This window comes from Netta rufina (genome assembly GCF_964035555.1).
Source record: "Netta rufina genome assembly, chromosome: 14".
NCBI classification, from domain to species: domain Eukaryota; kingdom Metazoa; phylum Chordata; class Aves; order Anseriformes; family Anatidae; genus Netta; species Netta rufina.
In genome coordinates, this window is record NC_140137.1 from 11756203 (window position 1) to 11780257 (window position 24055).

The 24055-nt window shown below is 55.4% G+C and overlaps 2 protein-coding genes across 6 annotated transcripts in view; one reads left to right on the forward strand and one right to left on the reverse strand.

Annotated features, from left to right (window-relative positions):
• Nucleotides 1–3345: 3345 nt before the first annotated feature.
• On the reverse strand, nucleotides 3346–12703 carry ZNF346 (zinc finger protein 346). The gene is made up of 7 exons (XM_084295478.1): nucleotides 12637–12703; nucleotides 12447–12550; nucleotides 11934–12029; nucleotides 10793–10943; nucleotides 9649–9888; nucleotides 7048–7141; nucleotides 3346–5679 (listed from the first exon to the last, which is right to left on the reverse strand). Exons 1-7 carry the CDS (start codon nucleotides 12695–12697, stop codon nucleotides 5574–5576), a joined length of 852 nt encoding a protein of 283 aa, XP_084151604.1. The 5' UTR covers nucleotides 12698–12703; the 3' UTR covers nucleotides 3346–5573.
• Nucleotides 12704–13232: 529 nt separating this feature from the next.
• The window catches only part of UIMC1 (ubiquitin interaction motif containing 1), a 36187-nt gene continuing 25364 nt past the window's right edge, over nucleotides 13233–24055 (forward strand). For 3 of the 5 annotated variants that reach the window (XM_084295629.1, XM_084295632.1, XM_084295633.1), the window contains exons 1-3: nucleotides 13233–13276; nucleotides 16813–16970; nucleotides 23727–23817. In XM_084295629.1, the coding sequence (XP_084151755.1) occupies nucleotides 16821–16970; nucleotides 23727–23817 (241 nt within the window). In that variant the 5' untranslated portion in view covers nucleotides 13233–13276; nucleotides 16813–16820. Of the gene's footprint in view, nucleotides 13277–13948; nucleotides 14039–16812; nucleotides 16971–23726; nucleotides 23818–24055 lie in introns of those variants that run through there. The other 2 variants (XM_084295631.1, XM_084295630.1) reach the window with 2 other exon arrangements.

The following is a 24055-nucleotide window of genomic DNA, read 5'->3' on the forward strand; positions in this document are numbered from 1 at the left end:
TGGCAGCTCGCCCCATGCCATGCTGGGCATCCCCGCAGAGACCGGGCGGTGGGGGCACGGGCTGGGGGCGGCAGGGAGCTGCTCCCCTCCCTGCTGCGGGGCTGGGGGCTCGGGCTGCCTCGCTTGATTTATAACAGCAACTGAAGGCAAACAAAAAGCCCTTCACGGCAGCACGGCCCACCGCCTGCCGCCCGCCTCCGGCAGCACCGCCACGGCCTCCGCCACGCCAGCAGCTCAACAAGGGGGGATTGTGCCAGCGCCGGCTCCCCGTGCCATGGGGGCAGCCCTGCCCCTGCGCCCCCCTTTGCTCCCCAGGCTGCTCCCATCAGCCGCAGCACCGCAAGGGGCATGTGTCCCCCCCCGGGCACCTTGCTGCAGTGTGGGAGCCTTGACACGGCAGGGGGACCGGGGAGGGGGTGCCCAGAGGTGGGCACGGTGCAGACGGGGCAGGGGGACCCACTCTGCCCCAAACCCGACCAAGGAGAGGCGATATTTGCTGTTTGCCTGCACCGAGCCGGACCCACGGCCTCGCTCGTGTGCGGGGCCCTGCGGCAGCGAGCACGCACGAGGGGCTGGGCGCAGGGGGCTCCATCCTCCCACCCCTGCCCCTTCCTCCAGGCAGTAAATCATCCCTGCTCCCCTCATGAAAGGCCCGTGTATGCGCTGCCGGCGCAGGGAGCCTGCCTGGTGCCAACAATATTGCTCTTGGAAGGCAGCCGGGGCTGCGGGAACACAGCCGCCCCTTGTGCCTGGCCCCAGCGCTCGCCGCCGTTCCTGCTGCGGTCGCACCTGCGGCCAGCATGAGCGCGCACGGCCGGTGGCTCCTGGGGGGGGCCGGAGCCCGGGGGGCTCTTTCCTCCTGGAAGTTTCTCTTGGCCTCTCCTGAACGGCCGTTGTTTGGGGCGCAGGCTCCCCGCTCCCAGCACCCCGTATGCGCATGGGGTCGGGATGCCGAGGGATTGGGGCCGTGCGAGCACACGGCGGGCGCACGCCAGCCCCAGGCCCGGTGCTCCCGGCTCCCTCCAGCCCCGCTGGCCCCGGCACACGGCAACCCTACAGCCCCGGCCACAACCCGCAGCCTCTTATCAGCCCAGCCGGGCAGGGCGCTCTGGTGGGGCCAGGTCCTGCTCCAGCCTTGCCAGGAGCCACCTCGCTGCTGCTGGCCATGGCGATGCGGGACATCAGGTCCCAGCCCCACAGAATGGGGTCCAGGATGGGAGCTCAGCCCCTGTGCCCAGCCCGGCCGCATCCCTCCACTCCCCCACATCCCCCTGCCCACCCCGCAGCAGGAGCCGAGCACGGTCCCGCTGGGATCCTGCTGATCCTTATCTCCCGCAGGGAGGGACTGATGGAGCAACCCGGCCCGGTTAAGGTTTAACCAGGCACAACTCGGCAAACATGAACCCGCTGCTCCCTTTGGGGAGGCGAGAACGCGGGGCCCGGCGCAGGGGCTGCCGGGGAGGGATGTGGTGCCCCCGCTGAGCCTCCAGCGTGGCACAGCAGCACCCACAGCATCGGGCACTGTGTCCCTGCTGGGGTGAGCAGGGAGCACCCCGCAGCACAGGGCGCAGCCGTGCCAGGCACAGGGATGGGTACGCGGGCCAGGATGGGTGCAGCACGCTGCAGACCCCAGGCACCAGGCTGAGCACCACTGCCCATCCACGGGCTGAGCAAACCAGGCCTCCAGCTCCCACGGGGAGGGCTCTTCCCACCAGCTCTGCCCCCCGCGAGGCACAGGACGCTCACCCCACGAGCAGCACGGCCACGGCAGGGTGCCACGAGGCAGCAGCAGGGCCACCCCCACGCTCCCAGCCCCTAATGGCAAGCAGGCGCCCGGCCCGGCCTCCACATCTGCACCTGATTTACTTGCTGGAGACAGCGGGGCCACGAGGGAGGGCAGCGGTTAGGGCTGCAGACCGGGGGGCTGCGTTCCCCCCCACACCCCCCGGTGAGGGGGGGATCGGGGTTCCAGCCCCACGCACCGTGCCGGGGGCCGAGCGGGCTGCGCAGACCGGCCGGCTCCAAGGAGCTGGCTCGGGCACAGGCGGGGGACGGCGGCGCTTCCGCGGGGATGTGGCCGGGGTGGCTCCGTGCCCTGATGCTGCCTGCCAGCACGGAAGGCGCTTGGGCTCGGCCCGTGGCGGGCAGCCGGAGCCCCGGCACAGCCAGGTGCTGCCCGCAGGGGCCCCGGGCGGGAGGCACGCTGGCAGCAGCGGTGTGAGGGGGGAACGGGTGCACCCTGGGCTCCGCTTCCCCCGGTGCACGGAGGGCTCTGGGCCCAGCTGCCGGCCCCTCGTGCCGCAGGGTGCCCCCGGGTGCTGCAGGAAGCAGGGTGGAAGGGGGGGCTGGAGCGTGGCAGCCAGCCCTGGCAGCAGGATGGAGGCAGAGGGAGGCACAGCTGGCTGAGTGCAGCCACCAGCTGGGGGCTGCGGGCCCCCCCCGGAGCAGCCTAAGGGGCAGCGTGCACCCAGCAGGGGAGGGACACCTGTGATTTTGGCACCCCTCTGCTTCAAGGATCAGAGCATGGGAACAGGACAGAGGCAGCCCCACGTCCTCCTCCTACCCTGCACCTGCCTCGGGGAGCGCCTGCACCCACGGGAGGGCCGGGAGCGGCGAGAAACACCACGTCCCTGCTGCCAGGAGGGGACGGGGTCAGCGAGGGACAGGCTGGCAGCTGCCGCCACGCCGCCCCGGCACAGCCGAGCCGTGCCCTGCAGCAGGCAGACGCAGCCCGTCCCTCCCTGCGCTGCCCCGGGGCTGGGGACAGTGCCAGCACGAGGCCCGCGCCGTGCCTGGGGACACCATAGGGCAGGGGGTGCAGCTGAAGGGTGTGCTGCTGTGCCCCCGGCATGCCCCGGGGTGCTGAGCAGCAGTCCTGGGGCTGCCTCAGCTCTGGGGGCTGTGTCAGGGCAGCGAGCACAGCTCTCTGCACTGAGGGGTGCGGAGGCAGGAGGCTCTGCCATCGCCCGGCTCCTGTGCTGCCACGGGAGGGTTGGAAAAAGCCCCGTGCCCCCTGCCTGGGACGGATGTTTTCAACACAGGCAGCACAGCAGCCTGCAGCAGTGCCAGCAGGCTCCGGGGCCAGACTGTCCTGTCCTCCCCTCGGTGACACTGGTGTGCTCCAGGCCACGCTGACTTGCCAGAGTAGCGCAGAGGAAGGCACCTACCGGCTCTGTGCAGACCTCAGGGGCCTTGGGGTGACAGCAGAGCCTTGAGGAGGGCGGCTGGGAACACAAACCTCCTGCCCCTAACGAGTATTTGAAAGGGGTGCGCGTCCTGTGGGCTGAAACATGGCAAACCAAACCAAACCAGGAAGGGTTCTTGCAGAGAGACAGCACCCAGCAGTAGTAATAAACACTCTATTTGGAGAGCTTCACCTCGGGGAAACAGCAGATACATAAACATCGTGTACAGGGGGAGGCAAAACTGTTGGCACACAGCGCAGTGACACACCGGGCTGGGCAGTGCTGGAGATGGATCCCTCGTGGTGTCAGCGCACAGCACATCCAGCAGGCACCTGCACTCACACGGCGAGGCGAGAGCTAAGCAGCGGAGATCGGCGTTGGAGGCCACCCAGTGCCACCCGGCGCACAACGCTTCCTTCAGCTCAGTTTTCTGCTCGTTGATCGGCCTGCGAGGTTTAGAAGAGCCTCCCTCACGAGCAGGAGGCGAAGGTCAGACCTCAGCGGTAGAACAAGAGTGGAAAACGTCAGGAAGGCGAACCCAGACCAGCAGGAGCCTGTCCTAAGGGAAGGTGACAGACCCCGCGCAGGGCGAAGGCGAACAAAGCTCGTGCACAGCCTGGAGCGGGGAGGGGAAGGCAGAGATCAGCAGCCAGCTCTCTCCTTGCTTAACCTGCCCGGCGCACGCTGGATTTTGGAAGTGCCTGCACGGCCTGGCTCTCGGCCTCGCGAGGGCGGCAGCTGCTCCCCCTGGAACGCAGCGCGGGGAGCGCAGGGCCCCAGCCTGCCCCACTGCAGCTGCTGCGGCTCCGCTCAGCCCACCCTGCTCTGCCAGCCCCACAGAGTCCCAAGAGGGGCCAGATCCCCGTCCTTCTGCCCCAGGGAAGGACAGCAGCAGGGTGTTTGCCACAGGCCAGCAAAGTTTCAGCTCCTCAGAGGCACCAATGCTGTGATGAAGCCGTGGAGTGTCTGACTCGGAGCGCTGGCAGCGAACACGAGACCAGCCCGGCACACACACGGCTCTCGTGGTGGGCTGGCGGAGCACAGACAATGCCTTAGCTCAAGGACAAAACATCTAAAGAACTCACCCAAAACGCACAACAGTCTCAGATGCCTGCCCTTCCTGCCGGGGGCTTTTCTAACAGATCTAGTACATTAGCACCACGAAGGGACCATCAGCCTGAACTCCTGGGTCTGAAATGCAGAACGGCCCCTCTCCAGGCTGGGATGAGTACGTAAGAGCTTTGAGGAGAGGGCTCGGGCAAGGAGTGTCTAAGGAAGGACTAACAAGGGCAGGTTTCCAGGGGATTTGTAGTTTTTTAGTCAGCTAACAATTTGACCAAGTTATACTACGGTCTTCTATTGTATCTAGATTTGTTTCCTCTTTTTTTTTTTTTTCTTCTTAAAATTCTCTTTTCCCATAATATTTTGCTGGCAGTAGGGAAAATGCTGCACTTAAACTCTGTCAGGGCCTGCACGTGAAGCGAACTCGCTCTGCTCACCCTTCGCCTGCTGATCGCATTCAGACCTTGGAGATCGCCACCAGCGCCAAGTTGGGCTGCAATTTGTTTAAGTTACAGGGGGTAAAGACACACACGGTGAATCATCACATACACCTGTTTCCATAGGAAACCAGGCTAAACAGTTCCTTCCTTCCACATGGAAATCCTCGGAGCAGAGGGCTGAGCTGCCTGCAGAGCCAAGAGCTCCCGCTCCTCTCTCAGCCCCCACTCCCACCAGCAGCAAGCTGTACACCAGCGATCGTGACGACTTGTTAGACACCGAGACAACAGAGCTCCAGAACCGACGGCTGCAGTGCTGCGAAAGGCTCCAACGGCAATCGGTGGCTCAGGAAAATCTGCACACGAACCTGCCCGGAGCAGGCAGGATGGATGCTGCGCTGCCACTTCTCATTTGGGGCCTGTAAGAAGCCAGGCAGCCCGCACAGCGTCCCCATCCGTGCCGCGTGAGCGCTGCTTGCTGTGATCTAGGAGTTCTCCTCCAGCAAAAGCCGCCTCCGAGCGCGGGCTGCTGGCCTTCCAGGTGCAGGAACCCGCCGCTTGCTCTGGTGAGGGAGGAGGTGGCCGTTGCCAGCCTGTTGCCAGCCCCTCCTTATACCAGATACACACTTCCTCGCACACCGCACCCACCTTCACAGGAAGCAATTACACAATGAAAACTACTCTAAGGGAGTGAAGTATTTGCTGTCTACCAAGTCTCTTCCAGCTGGATCCTTTTTCGGACAGATTCAGTCCCCGTTCTGCTCAACGGGTGCATACAGGAGGGTAGGGCTTTGCTTATCCAGAGGGATAATGAAACCATTGTGGGCTGGCAAAGGACGTGCGTTCTTGGGCCACCAACACAACGCCGAGAGCAGTGCTGCAGCTCGCTCTAGAAGTCTTGGCTGAAGTAGCTGTAGCCTCCCGGGGCAGTCGACTCTTCCCGGACGTACTGCTGGGGGGGGAACGGTCCTACAACCGGCACTGCTCCTGGCATCCTGCACGTCCAACGGAGCAAGGGGGAGAGAAAAGGGAAAGGAAACAACGTCAGTCACTCAAATCTGTCAGCTGCCATCACTGCTCGGCAAGCACGGCTGTCAGCGGAGTAACAACCTACTACAGACAAGTCAGCCACTTGCCAGAAAAGCTTCCAAGTGCTTCCTTACTCTGTGTGTAAACAGACACCTTTAGCAGGGCAGAATTAGCTAGTGCACAGCTCAAGGACCATTAAGTGCTTCCACTACAAGGCAAGTATCCTGGCTCTTTTCAGCCTGCAGAAGCTGGCCTGGAACAGCGTTTAGCAGCTAAATCCAGAAGCAGCTTTCTGAAAGGGAGCTGTTTGGCTGGAAAAACTGGAACAATGTCCATGTCCTTAAAGGGAACGGCTATGCCTGTGCATGGGGAACACCTTCAGGGTTTTTTAATACAACAGGACAAATTCAGGCTAGGTGTTTGCCATTCACTGATCCTGCTGCGCTGTCCAAGAGATGAAACTTTCAGAGGGGGACAGGCAGAGCTTACATGTATGTCTTCCAATCAATTACTCCACAGACAGGGTGCAATGGGGCTGTTATTCCACAGACACACAACAAAAGATCCCAGTTTTCCTCCTAGCCCCTCTGGGAAATCTAGTTAGGAGTCTATCACTTCAGGTAGGGCTTCCTAATGCCTGTCTTTAACAAACTGTCTCACCAAGAGGGGTCCATTACTGACCTTCTTTAAGGTAAGGCACTGAAATTAGAGAGCAGAACTTTGCCAGTGTCCAGAGCAAGTACATTTGGTATTAATCATCCATCTAGCAGCCTAAATTTTAGAGATGAATAGTTTTCAGGGGATGCCACTATTTAACTTACCAGCTGTAGAATGAGTTCAGCAATATAGCCCGGGTTTCTGGAGCACACTGACTACAAGCCAGATTTTAAAAAAGCAACTCTAAGACTAGAATGGCAAGTGGATCTCCACTAAGCCAGTCTTCAGTTAAATTAAAATCTTGGTTCTTACAGAAATGGCGTTTAACATGTGTCAGGCTAGATGTGTTCGCTGCAAAGATCCATGAACCACTGAGAACCAACCACCACTGAAGGACGCTTCTACTCCAGCAGCATCCCCGAGCTGTCTGCAGGGGGAGCTGCTGAAGAGGCTGAAGGGATGCAAACCTCCACTAGTTAGCTGGCTTCACGACAAACAGCACAAGCTTGCACAAATTTTATCGGTCTGCTTGTGAGTCAGCTTGAAATACACACACAAAACTCTATTTAGGTTAGATCTAAAGCATTGTTTAGGTTATATCTAAAGCATTGTTTAGGTTATATCTAAAGCATTGTTTCAACAAGGGTGGAAGCACACTGGAGGGGAAAGTTACTTACTGGTTCTTGTGTTTGAAGCCACTGATGTGAGCCTGGTACTGCTCTATGGAGTTCAGCACTATGTTACAGGTGTTGCAGGGGTACCCCTTCCCGGCTGAAACAGACAGCAGTGTTAACACACAGCTAGCCAACAACTCGGTGCCCGAGGTAGGAACAAGACGATCGATCACTTGGTGCCTCAACCGGCTGCTAAACAAAGACAAGTAGCAAATCAATGGCCTGAGCAGACAGGGAGGTCACAGAACCCAGGTACCCCGCCAGATACCGGTCGGGCCCTGGTTGGTGATAGGAGGGAAGCACTAAGCCTGCAGGCCTTCCCCGGGCAGAACCTGGGTTTGTTATCTCCAAAAACAAACACACCTTTCCTACAACCAGTTCACACTATCAGATGAGGTGAAAATGCAGCATTAGGAGACCAACCCTGCCATTATGCTGCCTCTGCAACTCCAACTCCACTTTTTTTTTCTTTCCCAAATGCCCACTTCTCCTGATCTGTTTGTCTCATCACAGAAAACAAGAGACACTTAATTTGTAAGCTCGACACGTTTCAATAATAATAACAAGAACACAAAAGCAGCCAGAGGAGATTATACACAACATCAGGTTCCACAATGCAGCATTCTGCTAAGCCTTGCTGCGCTGCCAGTTGAGAATATTGAACTCTGTCCGCAAGCAGTTTAGTTACAGCCGGTGTATCAGTTAACTGGAAAAAAAAAAAGTCTCCAACAATAGTTGTACCAGACAGATCAATGGCTTTGATCCCAGCTGGAGTTGTCACGTTACACAAAGTTCTGGAGGTTGCAGATAGCAAACGAGCAAACATGGCAGCAGAGTTCACCACGGAAGCCTGTAAGAGGGGAAAATCCTGGCACTTGTCCCCAGGGCATGGAGTGTTCCCAAACTCAGGCTTCTCCTGAGAAGGGCTTTGCCTTGGAGTGTCACAAAGAGAACACTTCCCTAAGGGGAATGGGGATGTTCACCCTAGGGGTGCAGAGCAGCATCACCAAGGGACACAAGGCCCTCACGCCCACCTCCCTGCTCCATCCAGGTGGAGATCTCTCTGTTAAAAGCCTGACGATGAGGTGTGTGCTGAGCACTTCACACCGTGCCCCCGCACCCTGTGCTGATGGCTCCCAGAGGGTTTCAGGCAGATGGGTATCTGCCCATCTGGGTGTTGCACTGCGAAGGACACATCTTCACCTGCTGCCACTCTGATCCCAACAAGGCCACGTTTAGGGACAGCAAGTGCTCAAAAAAAATAAAAATAAAGTCTTCACAAAAGTATAGGCCAGCTTCTGAGCTCAAGAGAGGAACAAGAGGCTTGTTCTGGGAAGAACTGTGCCAGCACGCCAGCTTGGCATGGCTGTTAGCAGAGACAGGGAAACGCGTCCCTGACTGCAGCCCATCACATCAGAGCAGCCTCACATTACAGCTACGGCTTGGAAACCTCGCCTGGAACAGCTGAAGTGCCACAGAGGTGTGGATGGAGACACTGGTTTTGTGAGGACTTCATGGAGGACGTCAACCACACAGCCAACAGCACTGCCCGCTTACCCAGCCTGGGCCGGGGCTCCCGAGCCTGAGTCACAATTAAACAGAACCATTGATCAGGCCCCATTAATTAGGTAAAGAGCAGCTGAATAACACAAGATGCGAGGCACCTTTTCCATCTCCCACACGACTACACGATGTGGGAGAGAATATTACTTGGATAATTGAGCCTCATTTCTCCTAAGTGCTACCAGTAGCTAAAAGTGGCCCACAAAGAATTAGAGTAATTAATCTTCTGCTTACGGGCGTTTTATGACAGAGAAAGAAGCTCTTCAAGAAGATTTTAAGGTGATCTGTCTGCTTATCATTTACTTGAAGCATCCGGCAGGTGCTAGACTTCCTGCTCCGACGGAAGGCTGCTGGGAGGGACAAGGGAGTTTGCTGTGAGCTCCTGATGCTTTCCCTGGGCTCCAAGGCTTTCATCAGGCCGGAGTACTCACAGGGAACAGAACATAAACCAAATGAGTTTCAACTGTCTGCCCAAAATTCCTCCTTAATAGCTCAATTTTTTCCACATTCCTGCTTGCTCTGGAGAGTTGCATTAGTTCATCAGATGAAGTGCCCACACAGAGGCAGAAAGCATTCAGGGAGAAATCTCTCTGGCTTTCATGTGCTTTGAAGCAGCAGGTGCAGTAAAACCTATTTCTTCCTTCTTTGGCTAGTCCCCTCTGAAGGCAGTTTTTAAGCATCAAATGCCACTTTTATCTTTCCATTTTGGATGCAATCCACCTAGCTAGAAACAGCACTGGCCAAAATCCCTGGATTATCCGCACAGAGAATAAAAAGGCCACGTACCCGATTAGACAACATCGCAAGAACACAACCCAGAGCTTGCCACAAGCAGCTACAGCCTAAAACCTCTCCTGCTGCCAGGGGGTTACGCTGTCAACCAAATCCATCTTCCGGTGCATCATCAAGATCCTGCGAGACCACTAGCAATTCTCCCTGCTCCCTCCACACGGGCTCTCATGCAGAGACCTGTCAGACACGCAGTGCTGCTCTCCCACCCTGCCCTGCAATTCTTTATTCGCCTGCTTGCTGAGAACTCACCCATAAAGGACGCCGCCGGTGCATCAGGAGTTCGGCCGTAGTGTGCCATCAGCTTGTGTTTGGTCTCTTGCTTTCTGTGCTTCTTGCCTACGTAATGCTGTTTTGCCATAAGGGGGTTGTTGAACGTGGCGTGGCAGAGGGTACAGAACTTGTCGGGGTCAGTAATGTCCTTGTTCTCTTCGTTAGGAGACGCGGCAGAGGTGGGGAGGGCAGCAGGATGTTTCTGTGGGGGTGTTACTTCTGCAGGGTGAAGCCAAACTCGTGGTCAGTCACAGAACTCAGATGCAAACTAAAAAGTCATTTTAGTTCCCTAAAACATGCATTAAACAAACAAACAGACCCCAAACACCCCAAAGGCAAACCAAGTCAGAGAATGTAAGAACTCTGGACAAATTGATGTCGCCCCTACCTCTTCCCTTAATGTTCCTGGTGCGTGCTAAGACAAATCCCAGTAAGGGGACTGAACACCAGGGAGAAGCTTCCTAAACACCCGAGAGCACCTCTCACACCCAAGTGGCAGGCGTGCACCAGACTGCTCCCATCTCCTGCCACCTTTCCCAAGGCTCCTCTCACACCCAAGGTCTGCCTTAGCTGTGCAGCCTGCAGAGCAGGCCGTGCCAGACACCACGGGCAAAGCAGGGGGGCAGGATGAGCACAGCCCCGAATTTCCCAGCTACACATCCCCAGCTATCTGCAGCTCAGAAGCCCCTGAGCCACAGAAGCTGTACTTTACACCCGAGCAGCCCTGCCCAGTTCACCTTACAGGCGTTTCACTGGTCACTCAGGTTGCTGCGAGCTTTTAGCAAGCATCACATCCCGTGACAGGTATTTCTACAGCTTTCCCTGGCAAGCAGCTCTGGCCCATTCCTTACACGCAGGGATGTGTACAGCTGCTGAAAGCTTCACTTCACCCAAACAAGAAATAAAAAACCACCCCAAACATGCTGCTTTTAGTCAATGCCAGCCTACCAAGCAAGCTGCTGAGAGGCAGCAGTCTCTGGAGGTGTGCTGCTGGCTTGCCTCCTTCACAGGCACATGCCCAAAATGGCTCACACCTGGTGTCCAACGACACTTCCCAGTGCAGACTCACTGCGTGCAGCACTTTCCAGCTGGCACGTTACAAGTGAAGGCACTGCAGTCATACCTTCTGCTTTGGGGGACTGCTGCTTCACGTTCTTGGCGTGCGTCTTCCCCAGGTAGTGAGACGTCGCCACCGCCGGAGAGGAGAAGGTCATGTTGCAGATGGGGCAGCACTTGTTCCTGTCCTCCCCGTTGCTGCCTTCCTGCTTGCTCTCCTGCACACAGGACCACAGAATGGCTGAGGCTGGAAGGCACCTCTGGAGAGCACCTTGCTCAGCCTTCTTGTCATATGAAAGAACGCTGAGGCATTTAAGAAAACAAAATAATCTGAGACACTCAGATTATTGGAAATTTGAATGAACAGGAGTTCCACGGTGCAGCACCCACTGACCGGACAGCATTCCTGCTTCAGATTTCCTTGTCATCTTAGTGAACCGCTCTAGGCAGAGGGGCTGTCCTGGCCTGCATGGGTTGAGGACAAGGTTAACTGCGGGGCTGCTAGCACAGGATCAGCCAGCCTTCTGTTCCCCACGAGGTGTGAGCCACGCAACACAAACACCACTATCAGCTGGGTCATCGGCAACACGATGCTGGCTGAGCAGGCAGCAGCAGTCATTCCTAAGCCTAACACTATGTGTGAAGGCATCCTCCTTTATCCCCCCCTCCACCCCCGCTACAAATGTTTGAGGGTTAGGGATTAAAGCTGAAGCAATCATAAAAGCAGAATCTGTTTCCCAAATGAGTCATGGGGCAGACAGATGGCAGGGTGGAATGTGCTCCTCTCGCTGACCAACAGGCTCCAACCACTGGCTGACGAAACTGAAACAAGTAAAAACAGAGTTGTGCCAGAAAGGGAAGTCCGTGAGTTGTGAACCCTGCAACTACTTGTAATGAAATTAAACATTACGCAGGTGTGATGAGACTCCTGACTTTGTTATTCATGAATTTGCTGCTCCTAGTTGCTTTACCCTGTTTTTTTTTTTCACGTAGTTCACAGGGAGACTTTCAGTACAAGGCAGTGGGCGTTCCCTTAAGTGAATGAGGCAATGGGAACCGTACTCACCGCAACAAGGCACAGCCACAGCAGCACAGAGCCCTTCCCAGGACCCCTTTCTTCAATCGCTCACACAGGCACAGGGGTCCCTTGGCAGCGTTTAGCTGAGACCCAGTGTCATGAACCCGCCGGGCTGGGCACGTTGCCTCACCTGCTTGGCGTCCACCTTCATCCTCTTGCCGGGCGCCAGCTCCTCCTCGCCGTGGATGGACAGGTAGCGCCGCACCTTGTTGGCGTGCTTCTTGCTCTGCGGGGCAGAAAGCGGCTGGGGCGGCCTGGAACAGCCTGGTACTGTGGGACATGGCCCAGTACGGCCCGGTACAGCGGGATATGTCCCAGTATGGCCCGATACAGCCCGTTATGGCCTGGTACAGCGGGACATGGCCTGGTACTGCCTGTTATGGCCTAGTACAGTGGGACATGGCCCTGTACTGCCTGGTACAGCCCGTTATGGCCTGGTACTGTGGAACATGGCCTGGTACAGCAGGGTATGGCCCAGTACTGCCCGGTACAACAGGACACGACCCGTTATGGCCTAGAGCAGCCCGATACGACCCGGTACTGCCCGGCACAGCCCGTTATGGCCCTGTATGGCCCAGTACGGTGGAGTATGGCCCAGTACGGCCCAGTACAGCGGGACACGGCCCGGTACGGCCCGGCTCACCTGGTAATGCGCCAACCTCTGCGACTCGGAGATGAGCAGCGCGCTGCACACCTTGCACTGCGCCTCGGTGAAGATGTGCCCGTTCTCCCGGATCAGCCGCTCCACTGCCGGCACACAAGCGCTGTCAGCTCGCTCCGGGCCGGGCCCCGGCCCCGTCCCGGTACCCCCGCCCTGCCCCCGCTCCCCTCACCTGCCTCCCTGCCCACCGGCAGCGCCGCGGCGTCCCCGTTGCTACCCGCCCCGTCCGCCATCTTGGCCGCCGCCGCCGCCACAGCAGCTCTCGCGAGATCTCCGCGCTCCTAGCAACGGCGCAGCGGAGGGAGCGGGAGGAGGCGGCTCCCCGCGCCGTCACGTGCTGGCGGAGTGAGGCCGCAGCCGCCATGTTGGTTGTGGGCAGCGGGGGGGAGGCGGCCCGGTGTGAGCCCCGCGGGGGCTGAGCGGCGCCGTTAGAGCCGTGCAGGAGGGGGGGGTGAGGAGCGGGAGCGGCGCTTGAAGCATCCTGCGGCGGGGTGGGCTGCGCAGAACGAAGCCACGCTGTGCCTCGATGTTTATTTCCTGTTGAAATCAGTCACAAGAAGCCGTGGGGCGCCCCGGCAGCCCTTGAGGAGCTCGGAGCGGCGGCTGCCCCCCGCTCCCGCTGTCCCCTCGGTCACCCGTGCCCCCTCCCGCCCGCTCCCCTCAGCTCCCCGTTGCCAGCCGCGCCGCCGCCGCCCTCACCCTACATGGCGCCGCCCGCCTCGCCTCGCCTCCCCTCCCGGCCACGTGACGCGACGCCGCCGCCGCCATCTTGGTTGAGGGCAATGAGGCCTCCGCCGCCAACTTGAGTGCGGGTAAGAGACCCGCTGAGCGGGGCCGGACCGGGGGGGGGCAACGGGAACGGGCCGGGGGGGCGGCGGTGCCCGGTCCCGGTGTGCGGCCGAGCCCCCCTGTGGGGCCGGGACAGCCTCGGGGCTGCCCCGCCGCTAGGCCCCGGCCCTGCGGGGCGCCCATGGGGCCGTTCCCCAGCGCTTTCCTATCGCCCACCCCACCCCAATGCCTCCTGGGGGGGCTTGTTTGGGGTTTTGGGGCTCCACAGCCCGGCCCTGCGGTGGCACCCATGGGTGAGGGGGTGGGGGGGGCTGGGTGGGTGGAGGGGGGCTGTGGGGTGGAGGGGGGCTGTGGGGTGGTGGGTGCTGTGGGGTGGGGGGTGTTATGGGGTGGGGGGTATTATGGGGTGCTTTGGGGTGTTTTGGGGAGGGTTCTGCCCCCCCCACGCCTCCCCTTGCAGAAAGGGGGCTGCCTCTGGGTCGCCGAGCAGTCAGCATCTCCCACACAGCCTGGCAGCCGTCAGCTTGGGCCATCCTCACATCCCTTCCACAAAGAGCCCGGCTCTGCGAACGGACAAACCCCAAAAACACCCCCCGTGAGTCCTGTGGGGTGCTGCGGACCTCGACGCCCCGACCGTCAGCTGCTCGTCGTGCCCGGTCCCCGCGAGGCGGGGGGGTTGTTTACAGAGCGCCAGCCCGGGGCTCGAGCGAAACTCATCCGGGGCTGAGAGTCATTCATCTCTGGCTTCGTTCTCCAGCATTTTTCAAGCTGTCACAGCTTGGCAGGTCTGTAGCTGCGGTGTCAGGATTTAGAATTATTCTGTCGGTAATTGCTTTCTGATTCATCAAAGTGATGGATGAGAGGGAAAATGACAAATAATCACAAGTTGGGGATCTTCAAGGATATCCCTAAAAATGTGACTGGAGAAGCGCGGCGTGCGCGCGCGGCCCTTGTCGGGAGGTCACCTTTGCTGTCAGAGCGTTTACGGAGGAATTCTCTCCAATTCAAAGTTGTAAAAAGAGAAAAAAAATTGGAAAACGAGTCCATGAGCCGAACTGCAAAGGTGGTTTCAGGTAGTGCAGGCTGGCCTTTTTCGCTGAACCCCAGAGCAGACATCCCCAGTGCTGCTGCTTGGGCAGAGTGCTAAAAGCAAAATGCAGCCTGGCTCCCTTACCTGGGGAAGGGGGTGTGCTCCGAGGCTTGTTCCCTTCCCGCAGCTACATCAGCTCGTCTAATAAAAGCTATTACTGCTCTCCTACTCAGACTAGCACAGCTACAAGTGATCTCTCACTTGTCTTGTTCCCTTAGTTACGTTTACAGAGACTCTTTTTGCCACGAGTCCCTTCATTTTCAGAAGCCTCGTGGGAGTTGTGTGGTTACATCTCTTACATTTTTTTTCCTTATCTTCTTTAAATGTTGGAGGTAGGTGACTCATCGTAACTCCAGCTGATATTTCTCAGTGATCTCTTATTTAGCACAGTGCAGCAGGCAGAAGATCTATTGCATGGAGGGGAGCTGTGATACCAGAGTGGATTTAAAAAAAAAATAATAAAAAAGCGTGGCAGGTGCTTGTTGCTGTTTGCTTTTGTTTAAGTGGTTTACAGGCTTTCTCTCCAAAAATAGTGACCCTGCCTAGGCGCACGTACCAGGGACCAGACGTCATGCCAGAAAAGCCTGCCTGCGTACGTGGCTCTGCTGATAAAGGAGTGCCCCTCCGAGGTGGGCTCCCTTCGTGGGGGCAGCTCCCAGCAGCTGGGTGGGAGGCTTGGTTCGTCTCTCTGGGCAGAGGGACAAGATACTATTTGGAGCAAAAGATATTAAAAAAATGGAGAAAGTGTAATGAGGATTCTCCGACAAAAGGCAAAGTTCAGCTCAGCTGGAGCAAAACAGCTTTGTTTTGCAGGAGCTGCTGCTTTTCTAAAGAGCAGCGCTTGTTTTTATTTCCCCTTCGTAAACACAAACGTTCCTGGGTTGCAGCGATGGTCGCCCTGCCCTCGCTTCGGGAGCTACGCGTGCAATTTGTGCGAGGCTCTGTCTGTAGAGGGCTCAGCAAGCCCTCGGTGCCAGTCCTGGCTCACCAGGACAATCATCTTTTGTGTGTGTGCTTGGATTTGCCGAGGAAGGGAGACAGGGAGGTTAAGGGAGCTGTGGCAAGCTGCAGAAAACACAGAGGCAGCGCGTGTGCTCCCCTTGCTCTTAGCTTGCTGCCTATGACAGTCGATGGAGGGGCACACTGCTGTCCTCGGTGCTATGTGGGCTTTGGACCTCTTGTTTACTGGTGTAAACACACAGTGCTGTCTGCAGCTTGCGGTGTTGCAGAAAAGGGTTTGGCTCCGTGCTGGATAACGCAGGGTCTTTTATTGTGCCTTGTCTTATTTTTATTCTAGCTCTTCTTTATTCTTATTTTAGCTCCGAGCAGCACATCTGAGCTATTTCAGTGGTCGCGAAGGAAGGCAGAATGATCCCAGGAAGGACGCTGGGCTGGGACCTGGCCAGCTCCTGGTGCTCAGCCTGCTTCTCCAGGCTCTTTCAGAGCACGTCACGTTACCTGCCAAATCGAACAGCAAAGGAAGGGCTGCTTTAACTCCGTGTGCCACCCCGCTGCTCTCACCCGCCAGGATCTCATCCCGCTCCTCTCGCTTGAGTCCCTTTTGATGGGAGCAGCCGGCTCCTCTCTCCAGCAGGCTGGCAGGGAGAGGAGCCGCTGAAGCACTGCCTGGTATTGTGTGGGCACCTGCCCTCGATTGTGCCGCTCCTCCAGCGCTCGGGTTTGTGCTAATGATGCTCAGCGGGTTCCTCCCTGCTCGTCAAGTGCCTTCTTCAAGCGGGTGGCACAGGCACGTCTGTGCGGAGGGCTTCCGGAGCCTGATGCTCGTTGAAAAGCCCAGGCTGCGAGATAAGCCCCTCGTCTCGTTTCCAGCCTCCCTCCTGCCTGTGTTCTCCCCCTCCGTAGTGCTCTGGTTCCCTGGGGCAGCTGCTCTGACAGCGAAATAGCTTCCTCTGAGGGACCTGCCTCTCTCCCCTGTGCTTTATTCCATGGAAAAGCTGGCAAATGGTCGTGCTGCTGTGGCTCCTCGTTCTGGCGTGTGAACCTCAGCTTGATTCACTGCCGGGGCCCTGTTTGTTCTGCACCACAACGGGGAAGGTGTGGGGATGGGAAGGAGAAGCTCAGGGTGGGGATTTGGGGAGGGAGACCCGCTGTGAAATGTTGCTTTGGAGCAGTTTGCCGAGGAGCTTCAGCAGGGGAAGCTAAGAGGAAAGCCTCCTCGCTTTGGAGCAAGGGCACTCAGAGTGGCTCTTGTCTGCCTTGCCGTTCCCCTGAAACCCCTTTCAGCAATCAGCTCTAATAAAGCATCCTTAACGAGATGAGCGGTGACAAGTGCGTGTGGCTCCCAGTACCGCTAAAGCTACCGCACTTTGTAATAAGGCTCTGATGCCTGGGGTATTTTGCCTAAAAATAGAGGAAAAAAAAAAAAAGGGAAGAAGAAAGGGATGGCTATTGGGGGAAATCCAAATCAGAAGGAAACAAATGGCTTTCAATCCTTCCTCCTTGTTTCAGGGTGAAGGATGCCGAGGAGGAGGAAGCCCGCAGAGGGCCCTGACTCTCGAGGTCAGGATGGGGAGGAAGAGGAGGAAGAGAAGAGGAGCCCGGCCAACGCCAAGAAGAAGCGCAGCTTTGTGGACGCGTTCATCATCATATCTGACAGCGATGGAGAGGTCAGTGGTCAGCCTGCAGAGCCCGGGGCCTGAGCTGGGCCCTGGGAGAGTGCCCATGTGCTGCTCTCGCACGGGTCTGTTGTGCCGTCCCTTCCCTTCCATGTGAGGGGAACGAAATCCTATTTGACTAGGAAATGAGCGGCGCGCTTGGTGAGGGTGAGTTATGAGTCTGGGATTTGATAACCAAATCCGCTCAGAACCGAGTTTGAAACGTAATTTCCAAGTAACCTTTCCTCAATCCCTTTACAAATCTTTTTTTCATAATTTTTATTTGATTGATTTCCAGCTAAGCCAGAGAAACATGATTCTGTATTATGTGCAAATGGATAAGAAAATGATTCAGAACGCAGGCTTGCGAGTGGCTCTGACACAGCTGGTGTCTGGTAAACCCATCCTGAATTACAGAAGTCGGAGTTTTTAACCCACTGCCACGGGGCATAAAGGTGCTCTGTGGGTGGGTGTGCCTGGCTACGACACAACAGCTAGGTCATTGATCCCTCACGTCATCGCATTAACGTCAGCCATGCCCTAAAACAGTGCCTAAAATTCGTGCCTGTTACACTGGTGTTGGGGATGCGTACAAAAACTCCCCTCTGGGAGAAAGCCAGAGCCCTGAGAACATGCCCTCAGCTTGGGGTTCACAAGAAGAAATTATTGGAATCTTTTTTTTTTTTTTTATGTGTGACTGCTGAGGCTTTGCTCTGTCTTGCCAGTGATTTGGGCTCCTAAGCTGCTTTTTGTAATTCCACCATTTTCAAAAGCATTTCAGTTCACTCTCAAGCTGTAGATCTTAAATCAAGTCCTTTTCGCTCCCGCATCTGGAGCATGAGTCTCTACAATAAGGCGATTATCATGTGAGGAGGGGAAAAGCACTAGAAATAAACAGTAAAAAGCTGTAGGGCAAATGATATTGGATGTTTTTTTCTTCACATTGTCTGAGTTCTTCTCCATTGGGAAATTCCCTGAAAGAAATGGAACATATGGCAGTAATAGTTCATTGGGGTTAAACCCTTAGCTCTGCAATATGCTAAGTTAACTTCAGATGTCTGCTGCATCACTGGCCTTTATTGTGAAACCTATAAGGGGAAAAAAAAAAAGAAAAAGAAATCAGCAGCTATAAGAGATGCTGCAGTACATAAAAGATCAGGACCTGTTATTGCCGACAATTATTCATCTCAATGTGCGCGTATCTGAAAAAGAGGAAACAAACGTCTCTTAAAACACATCTATAAAAAGGTTAGGCTCCCTGACTGTTCTGTAAGTTTGTCTATAAACAATAAATTCTGATGGCATAATCGGTCATATTACAGAAAAGGATATGCTCAGAGAGGCCGTTAAAGAGCCAATTAGGTTCTGTTTAAGTGACAACAGTTCAGTCGGTTGAATGAGTGGATTTATTCAGTTCAGTCTCCTGCTTTCTGTGAATCATCGCCTTCCAGATCCAGCGCCACAGTCTCTTGCAATGTTGTTTTCTGCAAAACCACCCAAGAATCTGATTTGCATGGAATCTCAAAAAAAGCCCTGTCTGGCTTCTGTAACTGTCGCAGCTCCTCAGCGTACATCAAGTTGAATTTCAATTTCAAACCTTGTAACTGTTGTTCTTGCTCTGGTAAGACCTTGTTATGCGCTCAAGAAGAGGTGTGGGAAGCCCAGATCAATAGCAATTTTAGAGAACAATACATTCTCAATTAATCTTGCATCTGTTAGGACATGGTTCCTTATGAATCAAAAGCTACAAGGACAATTTGGGCATCATTGATTCAATGGCTTTCTTCCTTGGCAGTCTCTTGGCAGGTATCTATAGAACAAGTCCCTAGTTCTGCTTCCAGACCAGCAGATCTTGTAGCAGCTGCACCTGGAAAGCCTCCAGCTTCTCACTTTTGATGATCTTTGGCAGACTGCCTCTCCCAGGAATTTTTCAGTCATGCTGGATTATCAAGCTCATCCATGTTATTTTGCCAAATTCTCTTTCTTTGCTCATGTCTATGCTGGCATCTGCAGAGCTGCATCAGAAGGAATTTTTCTGGACATGGGGCTTTCTGATCTCTGTTATATATAATCCTGGATTCGGGGAACTCTTCTTTTTTTGTGTGTGGGGGGGTGTTAGACAAATTAAGAACAGGTTACGGCTTCGTGGAAGCACGAGGAGATGATTTTCTTTATGCTGACTGCCTCTCTGAAAACACAGACACGACGGATGATCAAAGTGGTTCCGTCTCCTCTGACTGTTTAAATCCTGCAGGGAATTGGTTGCCCGCGACAGAAGATGGGTAGCCGTGCACCTGAGCACACAATATTCCACATGCTGCCCGACAGAGCTCTCGTCAAGCACAGCAAGTCCTGCTCTGTCTCATGAACCTCTTGCTTGAGCTGGGTTGTTGATAAAGACCCTTTGACCCTCAAGATTTTCTGAAGAAAAGCAGCAGGAGGCCTGCTGAAGGACGAGTGTAGGGCATAGCCAGAGGCTATTAGTTGTGCTAATTTAGTTGACGGATCTGCAGTCTTCAGTGCAGCGGATCCTAAAATGCTGCTGACCCGCTGTGGGACCTTGCAGAAGACTCACAGAAAGGTAGTTTAACCCATTTCTTCTTGGTAGATCCTCAGAGAGCTGTGGGAGTACCTGCTTCCTCTGGTCCCATTTGCATGAAGTCTCACGGGCTCTTTCTGCCAGCTCTTCCACTCAGCAGCTCCACCGTCCCTCGGGGAACGTGAGGAGACCTGAGGGTGGCAGTGCCATCTGCACGGCGCCCAGGGCCTGCCTTCCATGGGTGTGGAACATCCCTGTGCCTGAGTATTCCCGCTGGGAGATGTTCAGGGTCTGGGTAAATAGCAGTGTTTGTCGATGTCCTGGATCAGCTGATGCAGGTTTTGGGGAGAGGGGGAGGAATATTTGGGAATTGGCCGGGCTGCCTGGTCGAAGCCCTGTGAGTGCTGCTGGGGAGGCTTCTCCACGCCTCTGTGCTCGCCCCGTGGAAGTGGCAGCGGGTCTGAATCCAGCCTCCTCGTGGCCCAGTGAAAGCCCTTTTTCCTACACCGGCCTCCCCCCGTGTGTCAGAACCTACACATCTGGCAGCAGCCCGGCTGGGGCTTGTTGTTCCAGGCTCCGCTTCCAGCAGGTTTGTTCTAATGAGCTGAAAGAGAGAGCAGAGCAGAAACAGATTCTGAAGTCAGAGACTAATAAAGTAGGGTGTGATATTAATTTCAGCAGCAGCCTTGGCTAGAACCAAACGTGGCACTTCCAACATCTAATTAGCTTTTAAAAATAAATTAGTCTGGTTTTCATCTGCACATTTCCCATGCAGGACGTGCGGTGTTTGGCTGTGCCCTATTGTTAGATGGTCCCGACTGCTGTTGAGCAGCAAAATTAACCAGACCTTTTGACTTTGCAGTCTGCACCGTTAGCTGTCAAGACATTCTTCTGTAGCCTTCCCTTTCCTTCCCTGACTCTGACTTCTGTGGTTTAAGATGTGGATTCGAGGGAGCAGGATGTGGGAGGCTGGCTACTGGCTTCCATTTACGGGCTTTTAGAAGCGAGTGGAGCTGGGTCTGTTTCTGCTGGCAGAGTCAGGTTCTCTCAAGTATGTGCAAAAGCATTTTTAAAATGAGAATTTGATTTCCTGGTGTCTGTAGAAACCAAGCGGGTTAAAAACCAAGGAAGAAGAATAGCGGCTGCCTTCCACTGAGCGTGTGGGGAACTTTGGAAAGCCATTTTTTTCTCAATCCGCGCACAGTGCTGACAGTGAAACTGCTCAGAAGAGAGCATCGTAAATTAGACAGCGGAGCATGATACACAGAGAAAGAATTCGGGTTCCTTCTGGCCATTACACTTAAAATTGACGGCAGAGGAGGAGAGACCCAATCCAGGCCGGCACGGAGAGGAGGTGCACGGGTCCCGCCTCGCCTCGGCTATAATCATCAGTTTCCCCTGGAAGTTGTGTGTTGGAGATGACCTTGTAACTAAGAGTATCGCTGGCAGTTTGGGAATATTTTAATTGATTAAGATTATTTTTGGACTAGCGATCTTATTAGGAAGGCAGTTGGTTGAGTGGCCCCCTGAGTTCCTATTATCCTTGTAGACAGATGAGCATTAAAAGGTTGGGTCAGGAAGAGCAAGCCCGGTTGTCTTCCCTGAGTCTTCTTGGCCCCTTCTGTTCCTCCCATCCACGCCTGCATTTATGCAGAGCACTCGGGGGCCTGCGGGGCTGTCTCCCAGCAGAGGTACAAACAGCCATAAATCCTAATTAAAAGGTACGTTTTATTTTTCTGGTTTTAAAACGAACGAAGATTTAAGAATTCTTGGAATTGAGATGTGTGTGTATGTTTTGGCCCATCAGGATTAATTGGATTTGCTTCAGCAGTTCGCTGTGCCGTGGTTGTTCAGTAGAACGCCGCTCAGCAATTTAAACATCTTCCTCAAATGGATGAGGCTCGTACAACACGTGTCCTGCGATAATTCTGCTCCTGCTGCTGCTGTAAACGCCGGGGTTGCTCAGGACCCAGCGCGAGGAGCAGAGGCAGGTGCTGGGGGCTGCACACACCGCGGGCACGCCGCTACCCCAGGAGCCCCAGGGGTGCTTGAGCCCTGTGCCATCCTGCAACGTGTTGTGAACGTGTGCGTGTGTGCACAGCCCAGCCGTGGTGAGCTCGGTGTGCTCGTAAATCACGCCGGTGCCCTGGAAGAGAGCTGCAGATGAGAGTGTCAGGTTGACCTTCCGGCAAGTGCAGGAGTGATGAGGGAAGATTGATGCCTAGAGAGAAGAGCCGGGGATTCGCAGAGCCTGCTAGGATTAAATTGCCCCTCTCTTAAGCGGAATAGGTTTAGCACCATTAGCCAGCACTTTGGGGAGAGCGGGAGAGCTTTCGCTTAACCTCCTCCAGCGCCTGCTTCTGGCGTGGTCCCGCTGTGATCCCGCAGTGCGTTCCCACCTCCCCGGCTGGGAGCTGCCCACGGGGGCAGCACAGGGGCTGCCACTGCAGGCCAGCACTGGGCAACTCGCAGGTGGGCAAGGGGTGGGCGGTGGGAGTGGGAGAGCTTCTGGAAATCCATGGATCCAGGAAGAGAGAGGATTTCAGCTGTGGAGCTAGAGCTGGGGAGGCTTGGAAGCGGGCAGCATCCATCTTCTAGCAGGAGACAATCCATCTGCAAGGCAGCCTTTTGGAGACCCAGGGGCAGAGCGTGGATGTGAGGAACCAAAGCCAGGGTGGTCGGGGATGGGAAGGAGTCAGTCAAAGGAAAAAGCCCCTACTGTGAGCACGAGGGTGTGTGCTGAGATGGCTGCAGCCTCGTCGGGAGCTGGCTCTTAAATCAGTGGAGGTGAGGAGTGAGCAGGTAGTAGGGGATGGAAGAGCTGTGATGTATTAGGGTTTCGGGAAACCACTTAATAGCACGTCTTGCAAAATCTTACAGGGATAAATAATTCAATTTGGTCTAGATAGTAACATTCCTGGATTGAAGTCCTGCTAAAAGACTGTCAGCCAAGGCTGGTGATGAACACAAGAGAGGCTTGTTCTGGGGAGATGTAAAGCTGAGGCCACGAGGATCAATATTAGGTCTGTGTGTGTTTTAACACCCTCATTAATGATCTGTAAGAGGGAGCAAGTGGGGGATATGCATTAATAACATCTACAGATAGTGCTAAAGCTGGAGACATTGGAGCAGAACTCGGCGCTGAGGTTCAGTCCAGAGGACTCCGCAGGTTAACAAACACGGGCAGTGCCAGAAGAAACGGGTGACATTTAAAAGCAAATAGAGCATCCCGTGGCAGTGCTGCCCCACCACAAAGACCCCTCCTGGCCCGGAGGGGCTGAGGGTGGTGTGAGGCAGGATGGAGCCAGTTCGCTGAGGGTCTCGTGGGCAGCAAGACCCCGAGCACGGCGCAGCTGCGGATGGAGTCGTGTGAAGCCCCTTCGTGGCCAGGCGTGGGTGTCTCTGCTGGAAACACTGGGTTTGATTCTAATCCTACCTGATTTATAGAGACAAACTGGAAGGGGTCCAGGGCCAGCCTTCGGTAATGTGTACGCCCTCGCTTAAGCCGTTAGGACAGGCACTTGCATAAATGTGTGCCAATTAAGCCTGTGACCATCCGTGTTGCAGTCAGCGTGCTTAAAGCAGCACGGGCTGAGGTTTTCTTCTGGCTGACGTTCCTGGAGGCCACTCGGCTGCAAATTTCTGAAGTATTCAAGCTTCAAAAATGAAACAATTGTGGCAGTACTCAGGGCGGTGCAGTGACAGAATGGCACCAGGAATAAATACAGCTGCCTCTCCTGCCCTCTGGATGAGCCAGCCTGGGTCCCCCGAAATGGCTCAAACCCTAGCCTTGGCCACCCGATATCGTTTGGGCAGAGAGCTGGAGGCCGTATGGCAGGGAGCAGCCCTGGCTCACAGGTATGAGATGTTGTTACAAAAAGGTTTTATTTTTCTCTTTGAGTGCTTACAAGTACCGATGTTTTAGCAAGGCCAAACAAATTCTCTCTCAAATCATGGGCAGCAGGTGCAGCGCTTGGTAGTGACTGGCATGAAGTCTATTGTCTCTCCTACTTCTCTGTTTATGTCAGTCTGTAACTCTTTTTGCTCGTTATGCTTATCACACAGCTTTTAATAGTTACAGAATGTGCTTGAATTATGTTTGAAATTCAAATTTCACACAAATAGAGGCTTGTTCTTGAACCAGTGTTTGTGTCGGAGTAGTGGAGGGGAGGGAGCTGGTAGTATTTCTTACGTATTGCATGCACTCACCAGATTTTTTTCCATTCCAGCAGGAGTCGAAGGAAGAGAGCGGATTGCAAACGAAAAGAACAAAACAGCAGCTGGATAGAACGAAGTTCGCTGCTAAAAGAAAAATTGCACGTAGGTCTCGAGCGTGGGGCTGGGGAAGTAGACGGGTGCTGAGCAGCTTCTGCTGTTTGTGTTAGAGATTATTTCCCCCGCAGAAAGGCTTGGGATGCAGAAGTCCCTTCTCGGGGGTAAAATCTGCCTTCCTGAGCAGGCAGGCTGTCACTCGTCTGCTCCCCAGGTGGCGTGTACGCAGGCTGGGGCGGTTCCAGAATAAGCGTGTGAGGCTGTCTGTGCCTCTCCAGGTTTTGAG